General features: G+C 38.4%; 1 protein-coding gene across 3 annotated transcripts in view; it reads right to left on the bottom strand.

Moving 5' to 3' along the window:
* Positions 1-9204, bottom strand: part of LOC128704456 (general transcription factor 3C polypeptide 1) — a 76623-nt gene that overhangs the window by 41750 nt on the left and 25669 nt on the right. For all 3 annotated transcript variants that reach the window (XM_070103132.1, XM_070103131.1, XM_070103130.1), the window contains 6 exons: positions 6411-6679; positions 5550-5733; positions 4450-4596; positions 3448-3730; positions 2444-2568; positions 679-813 (listed from right to left, as the gene is read on the bottom strand). In XM_070103132.1, coding sequence (XP_069959233.1) covers positions 679-813; positions 2444-2568; positions 3448-3730; positions 4450-4596; positions 5550-5733; positions 6411-6679 — 1143 coding nt within the window. The remainder of the gene's footprint in view (positions 1-678; positions 814-2443; positions 2569-3447; positions 3731-4449; positions 4597-5549; positions 5734-6410; positions 6680-9204) is intronic.

Here is a 9204-nt window from a genome sequence, read left to right as displayed (position 1 = left end):
CGTTGTTCAAGTTATCGTTCCTACATGCGTAAATGTGTTCATTGAGGCGGGTGTCGAGGGTTCTTGCTGTTTCATCTCATGAAATTTAGAGACGCCCAATTAGTGATTAAAGAAACTAATTTCCGCAGACGCAAGTGCCTCGAATCAGCACTGATCGCTGTTTTGAATACAATTAAACAAAAAACGGCAGCTTCACCATCTCCGAAGTCTTAGCAAGAATCCTCCTGAAAACAGTAAACCCTGCCATCACATAGTATCTCCTGTTATACTACACAAGGCACATTACAGAGAGTGAACACTGAAACAAGCTGCCTCTTTCCAGTCTATATTTGTCCAACCTATTTTTATGTTACCCAAGTAATAGCTTTTACTCATGTACGAATTAATTGCTCTACCATATTGTATTATTTTTGTCACTACTACTACTACTACTACCACCACTAGTGAACATCGATATGGTACCTCACTAATATTGCACCTCACTCTGAGCCTTTATATACCCTCTGTGTCCATGTATTGTTTGTAATGGCTTGATAAAGCTCCTGGAGAGCGAAACGTTGCCACAATAAAATGTCACATTAGTTGCACTTGTGTCCTTTTTCTTCCATTATCTAAAAAGCTACATCATTATAAAAAGTTCATTAACAATCTAGCATTAATCTGTGGAAGTTGTCTTACAGTTTGTTCATTCGTCTCAGAGCAGCGCGATCTTCTTCATCATAATAAGGTTTTTTGGGAGATTTCTTGCGCATTTTTAGTTCACGTTGATAGCTGGTAGGTCGATTACTCTTGTGTCCGGAATTCCGAGCAAGTCTGTGAATAGATGCTCTTGCTGTTACAAGTGATACTGACACATTCCATATACAGTATGTATATACATGTATATGCTTGACAGTAACTTTCTAGAATTTTGTATAAAAAAAATTGTTCGGAGAGGTTCACTCAGAAATCTATAATTATTTACCTCTTTTTGAGGCTGGCCCAGGCTGTCTTTCTTTCATGTGTGTATACATCCTGCCTCTCTCAACATACCTCCCCATTCACACACAGCTTGTGTGTGTACTCATTGTGTCCCATTCTCAACACTTCCCCCAGTCACACATGGCTCAAATAGGGTCTTACATATATATATACCAACCCCACTCTCATCACACCTTCCCCATTCAAAACCAAGAACTGAAGCTCACCATTCACCCTCCCTTAAATAAAAAAAAATAAATAAACACACATAAACCCATACGAGAGAGAGGAAATCCCAGGAAGAAAGAACAAGGAAGAATGGTAGTCTGTCTCAAGTGGGGTGTCCTCTCTCAGTGATCAATCTTCATAACACATTGTTGCACCAACATACATACATAAATTTGTAATAAAATCACAGTATAAACAGGTGATATTACAATATGCAAAACAACCACTATAAAATAGTAAAATTCCAAGCTCTTTCATGATTTCTAACATTTACAAGAACCTATTCCTTGATGTGAAAAATTATGAAAGCACTAGGAATTTCACTATTTATCACAGTGGTTGTTTTGCATATATAAATGTATACGTACACATATAAATACTCATGTACCTATGATTACAAAGTTCATAAAATAAGAAAATGAAAGCTAGAGCCTCACAGCAATAACAAAAACCAAGTTAACTAATACAAAAACAATTGCAATTTTCCCCAGAGCTAATAAGAATAAGAAAACGACAAGCTGGATGAATAACACTACTCATCACATACAGCTGTAGATTCAAAGTAATGACAATCCCTGATTGCTTTGATTTCTCCGACTATAAAACAGGAACAATTACCAGAAGTCTCGAGGTTTTTGTGGCTGTCATTTAGACCCTTCCAAAAACACATAAGACATTGATTGTTTTTTATATTATCTGTATAAATAAGTCACCATAGGGCCTAAGAGGGTTAGTGATAACAGCCAACCAAAAACAAAATTGGTTGGGAAAAATTCGTTCTGTACTCGAACAGCCTTCTGGAACCAATTAAGTTCGAGTACCGAGGTTCCACTGTATATGTAATAGCTTAATTGAAGGATTTAATGTACTTCCAATGAACAAGGGCTGGTACCAGACACAGGAGGGAGGATGGGCTAAGCATAACTATCAAGCAATGAATTACCTCATTTTGACATAGAAGACGCTACTTTTTCCTAAAATAAGTCTCATGAATTTATCCAGCGTCTTGAAGGCCGAAGTACCAATTATCTTTTTTTTTTTTTCCAAAATTTAGCTAGTTAGAATAGAGGGGGGGGGGGGTGTCCTCAACAACAGAGCTTTTCGTTTGCCATAAAATATGGTAGCTAGTGATGAGCAACTCACTTGCTTAAGGAAAATCACAAGACCACCCACTTGCATTACAGAGAGGTGGGAACATCATAAAACCATCCACAAAACCACCCACTGACATTACACAGAGGCAGAAACAACTCACTTGACAGGAGGGGTGTCAGAATCAGAGGACTGGGAGCCGCCTCGCTTGCGCTTGCCCCGGCGAGGAACCCGGGGTACAACACCCACTGGAACCTCCACAACTTTTCCGTCAGTTCCTAACCTTGGCTGAAAAAAAAAGAACAAACTACTCATGAATAATGCTTTTAACAACTATTAATTTGGTTTAATCATCAGCCAAATTTTTTAGTGAATCACAACCTTTCAATCCCCCATTTGCAAAAGGTTCAATTATACCCATTCTTCATTTCTTCAGACTTCCTACAATAAATATATTCACCACTCACCAGCTAAGTATGAAAATATTTTTAGGTAAGAAATGTGTACTGTATATGTAATATTTAGGCCTAGCTCCTATAATATAGTCACCACTCACTATAAACTAAGGACAAAAATAAGTAATGTATACACTGTACATGCATATTTTATTCCTAGCTCTACTGTTCACTTAATATATAATAGTGCAAACATATTAACAGGCTTTTTGTGCATTTGAAAGTGAAAAAAAAGGCCGTTTCACTTTTGTTATTTTTGCTTTACAGCAGTAGCCTGGAACCTCGCCTGCTTTATAATTGGCGTTTGCCAGTACACTGTACTTCCCAACTTACAATACCCAAGCACAACTGGGTATTTTTCCTAGATTGACTCCATATTACTGTACCTTACTTTACATTCAAATAACATTTCAAATTCCAAACCTCCCTGCCTCTAATTACTCTGGTTTGACATTCTATTCAGTAGATAAATTTGACATATGTGCAACACTTGGGTATCTTTATTGTAGAAATGCTTTGCCATACAGTGCCTTCATCAGTCCAATACAAAGAGGAATAGTGAAGATCAAAAGAAGTTTGGGGTAATCAATCTCTCAGCTTGAAGTCAATGTAAGTAGTCTATCAATCCTGAAAAGACTGATAAGTGGGGCCTTTCTGCACTGTGTTATTATAATTAATATTTACTAATTAACAGGCATTAATTGACACTAACCTTGTAGACTGACAGCTTAACGTTGCGAAGCCCGGCCAGACGGTGCTTAGGGGAGAGTGTGTCTGAAGAAGGATGTGTAGTGTTCATCAGGTACTGTGTGTACGACATGCTTCCCTCGTAGGTAGCTCTTTCCCCTCCGTCAGTGTTGGGCGGCAGGAGAGCTGACGGCCGGGCTGCAGCTGCATGTCCAGAACTGGACGACCAGTTACGCTTCAGATGAGCAAACATTGCTGAATCTAAGCCCCCTGCACCACGTCCGTCACCAGGAATATAACCATTATCTCTAAAATAAACAGTGGTACAAATAATAAAACTTTCTTATTAATATAAACAAGTTATTAATAAATTGCAAGCACTGACTTTTTTGTTCATACACCAAATATAAAAGGACAAAAATTACACAATATATTATAATGTAGTGCAGGATAACAATGTAATATTAGTATATAAGCATTGGAAAAATTGATTTATTAAAGAAACATAAAATGTAGGGATGCTGTCATTCAGTGGGAAATTAGAATTATGATGTTTGTGTTTTTCTGGAAAAACAGCTAAGGACTGAGTCACGGTGAGTATGTTTCCTTCTTTGCATCATCTAGCCTTGGTGAGTAATGGCTGACGTAATAAAAAACTTAGGGATTGTACACTATTCAGGGACTGGGAGGTAATTATATTTAATCTGAGGAAGATGATAAATCTTACCTTTGACGAGTTCTGAAAGGTTTTTCTATTCTCGGAGTCCGGCCATGGCCCAGGCTCGTCTGGTGCTTGCGTGGTCAACCAGGTTGTTGCTGGTGGTGGCTCACTGACCCATATATCCATCACAGCCTGTATGATCTGGCACCAGCACCAAGGCACCCTTTCTTGACTAGCATCCACAGTATTTTTACAATTAGGGGATGTGCTAAACTCATATGGATTATACATCACCAGGGAATGGGAGGCAATCAGGCTCTATCCAAGGAAAGGGAAAAACAAGTTCAATACAAGAACAAGACTGACCTGGCGGGAGCATCACAGGTGCTGCGAGGAGTGAGGCACTCAATGATCTGAGGCTTGCGGTCCAGAATCTGAATGGTGATCTTCTTGCCTTGCATACAGTTGTGTCCACCCAAGGGTGTGTGCATGGAGATGGTCCACATGTCATACCTTGCATGAGCAAGCAAAAAAGATAACTTATTCACTTAAATAATTATGCCAAAGGTAGATTTTACCATACATTTTGAGTTCAATCTTTCTATCATCTATGCCTTGCATGAAGCATAGTAAAGGTGAACTTGATATCTAAACCTTCAGGAAAATTACCTTGAAAAAAATTTTACTCATGTAAAAATAAGCCAAAATAGATATACTGTAGAAAGAGAAAATCACTAACTCAGTGTGCAGATTTTAAATAGTCAGTAATTTAAACTTTTGAGCGATGGGGAAGTTATGTGTTTGTTGTTCGGAACCTGATTTCATTACCATTCTAGTAGTTACACAAATAACCCACACACAGGAGAAAGAAGCTTATGATGACATTTTGGTCTGATTTGGACCATTTACAAGTCACACTGTTTGACTCTGTATATAGTCCAAGTTGTTCCAGTCATGGTATTGTACCTTTTTGAGTTGCTATTGCATACCTATGCACAAATGCCATAAAGTAATGACAGAGTGAATAATAGTTTGAGGTACATTATAATAATGTAATTTTTGAAAGAATGAACACAGATTTAGATGCGAATGTTGAATTTTAGTTTGCTGTCCAGATGAATATCTATGTTCAATTGCTAAATTATACACTGTATACACAAAAATTTAATAATACATTCCAGTGTTTGGAACATTATACACGAGGCACCGGTTTGGCGACTGGCTTACTATGTGTCACACTGCTCACTTCCCAAGTTGTTCATGATTTTATTACTAAAAAAAGTTAAATAAGATATTTCTCTGGGGCAAATCATTTATAGACAATATTTGTTCGTAGTAACATTCACAACAATACCTGCTCACCATGATAATATTCAAAACAGTACCTGTTCACCATCTTAATATTCACAACAATATTTGTTCATCATAATATTCACTATGTTGTGAAGTCTTAAATATAAACTCACCAGTACTGAAGAATATCCTGGAGGCAGGTGAAACAGTACTCCTTGCGTACGTATTCCTTGTCTGCAGAGATCTGGTGGTATCCGGGGGAGGAGGTGGTGGTGTCGATCAGGCTAGCTCGTCGGTTAACATAAATAAACACCTGGTCCTTCTCCTTCATAATCTGGTGGCCATACTGCAGCAAGCCTGAAAACAGCCTCATTGAAAACTGGTTCTCATCATTTCACACTTTTCATGAAGAATAAAGTTCACAATATTGTGGCTGGAACAGTTCACGAAAAATAATGCCCACTATAGAGAGGCAACTTTACGCTATATTTTGGTCTATTCTGGATCATAATCAAATCAATAATGACTCAGGATGGAGAGAAATGTAGTCGAACATTCTGTCTCCAACCTTAGGTAAATGGGCACAGATGCAAATGTGACATTTTATTGTGGCAAAGTTTTGCTCTCCAGAAGTCTGTCAAATTTGTTAAGCCGTTATGGCTTGACAAAGCTCCTGGAGAGTGAAACAATGCCACAATAAAATGTCACATTAGTTACACCTGTGTCCTTTTACCTAACATTTTGTCAGTAGTTCTACCATTATTACCTCTGCCTCCAACATGATGCTTGCGTATGACAAGCATCAAGTATACAACAAAGTAATCAGTGTATTACACCTGGTATACTGTATAAGCTGGTGGCTGGTAATGCCAAAAAAAAAAAAATGTATGGGAAATGAGGAAAAAAGTCTTTTAAGACACTTAAACATTGCAATTCTTGTGCTGAATAAATTGTCAGGATGCAATTCCTCATTTGTCTCAAGTACTACCACCATACACAATACAAATGCATTATGAACTCTTCAGGAAACTCACCCACATAACACAAACGATTGATGAGGTCGATGACATAGGTGACGTAGCGGCGACCCTGGAGGAGCGAGTGCCGCAGATAAGGAGGCAGATATTTCACAAGCAGATTTCTCTTCAGCGGATGACCGAGAAACTCTACGATCTCCCCTGTAGTGTTGGAGATGCTAACCAAGCGGACAAAGATGCAGAGGGGCAGCCGCAGAAGAACATCACACACGAATGCCCAGCCGCTCTCGGTATTCATGTGGTTTGGCAGAGGAGGTATGAACATTCTGTAAATAAAAGAATGTTCAATATCTATACCTAATGCTCATGAAGAAGATTTTTCTTGAAGAATGAGATGCTTGTACAACATTTGGGAATCTTTATTGAGGAAACATTTCTCCAGCCAGTGGCTTCTTCAGTCCAACAGAAAAAAATGGTGGAAGAGGAGGAGGAGTCTGAGGTAATCAGTCCCTCAAACTATTCTTCCTCTTCCACCGTTCTTCTCTGTATCGGACTGAAGAAGCCGCTAGCTGGAGAAACATTTCCTCAAAGATTTCCAAATGTTGTACAAGCGTCTCATCTTCAACTTGTCAGTTTTCTAAACAATTTACAATCATAAGATTTCTTTTCATCACTGGGGAAAAAACAAACAGCCTTGACATCATAGCATCCATACTGACAGCAGTTGATAAAAACTCTTTTACAGTTTTATTTTACTGTTGTAAAGCAAAAATTGCTATAAAGTGAAACACGGCTTTTTTTTCACTTTCAAGTGCATATGAAAGCCCGATAAAATTTTTAGACGATGATATATTAAGTGAGAAATAGAGGTAGGCCATAAAAAAGCATATACAGTATACATATTACTTACCTTAAAATATTTTCAGCCTTAGCTTATAGTGAGTGGTGAATATATTTATTGCAGGAAGTCTGAATAAATGAAGACTGAGTATAATTGAAAACTGCTGCATTAGCGAGACACTGTAAAGAAAAGTGCTGTAAAGTGGGTCCACCTGTAACCCCTTAAATTTTTATTCCCAGGTTGTAAATTCCACCATCATTGGGTGGCGAAAGTTACATCTCTGCCCAGTCAATGGGGAAAACAAGTAATGGAGACACTGATATCGAGGTATGTATGAGGTCCCTTGTGAATGTCTAAGGAGCACAATGTCTGCATGGGGATCACACTGTTGTGGTCTTTCATGGAACACAGGGGATTACATGTGCTCCTGTTCGATCCATGCCGAACACTTTTTACAAAATGTTGGCCCTAGTGGTTTGTGCGAGAGCACAGTATATGCTCCATTCTTCCTACATTTAGTGCATACTGTATATGTAATGTTTGGTTCTTATCATCAGTGCTGTTAATTCAAAAGTTTTCACAATCTGACTTATTAAAAAATCCAGTTCTATGACAACCATGGAAACTGCTAAGTATGCTTTACCTATAATTTATAATGACAAAAAGCAGCAACTAATTTTAAAAGGTAATATCATTTCTGAAAAGCTCTGCAAGAAATGGTCCATTCCTGTTGAATTTATTATAGATTCAGGGGCTAATGTGTCTGTCCTGCCCATAGATTTTGTCAAAAAAGCTAGGCTGCTTCAGCAGCTCAGAAATAAGGGAAAATATGTACTATCGGGAAGTGTACCGAAAAGCAAAACCAAAATATATGGCCAAATATCTGTAAAGCTTCAGTGCAAAGGGAATGTTAACCTTGAGCCATGTTTCATTGTCATGGAGGAAGGGACGCCATTTCTGCTAGGAATGGACATTTTGCGTGAATGCATTTTGGATCTCTCTACCCCAGTCCCAAATCTGATGGTTCTAATGCCATCATTATGGGCTCTGGAACCAACCAGACACACAACTACCACATGTGAAATTGCAGGCCACACAATACAGTGCTTGATAGACACTGGATGTACGCACTGTTTCATAACCTTAAAGGCTGCGACAAAGCTCAGGCTACAATATGAAATACCAAAAGAAGATGAGCTGTGCAGAACGATACATGGAAAATAAAGTTTAGAAGGCGTTACACAACCGGTCACCCTAACATTCTTGGGCTCGACAGTGAAAATACGTCTGTGGGTTTGTAGTACAGCAAGGCGTGGCCTAATGATAGGACTCGATGCTTTGATGGCTGCTAGAGCCATTCTTAACTTTGGTGAACTCTGCAATGCATGAGCCGTGACTCATTGCCAGCCATCTAGCGACCAAGCCCAAGGAACCCAACGTGCTTCTGGTAACAAACAAATTTGATTTCTTTCTGCAGTAATACAAAATGTAGTTTACATCAAATAAAATATTGATAAACACAGAAGAAAGCCACTAGCATGTGCGGCATTTCAGGATGACTAATACTAAACTTTACAGACAATTTAAGAACTAGACATAGGTTACTAAGGGAGGAAGAAGACACCAAGCGAAATTTTACTACTTTTATAATTATTTTAAATGTATGTTTTCAACACACATTTCGTCTCCCAACGAGGCAGGGTGATCTAAAAAGAAAAAGTTTTCTTTTTAGATCACCCCTTCTCATACATTAGAAGTAACTAATATATGAGAAGGGGGTTATTAGCCCCCTTCCCACATTTTAGTCACCATAATTATCATTATTATTAATACCGGGATGCACAAAACTCTTAAGAGGTGTCCTGTCCCTCTGGGTTAGAGGAAAGAATATTTCTTATCAAAAAAAAGTTTTTGCTTCCGATTGTCTCTCAACGTTATTGCTTAAATAGGGCTTAACTCTGGAATTACATTTCTTAAAGTCTGATTGCAAGAGTACACAGCATGTGCTGG

Source organism: Cherax quadricarinatus, chromosome 84 (assembly GCF_038502225.1).
Source record: "Cherax quadricarinatus isolate ZL_2023a chromosome 84, ASM3850222v1, whole genome shotgun sequence".
NCBI lineage: Eukaryota > Metazoa > Arthropoda > Malacostraca > Decapoda > Parastacidae > Cherax > Cherax quadricarinatus.
Note: the sequence above shows the minus strand (reverse complement) of the source record. Positions and strands in the feature narration are given on the sequence as shown.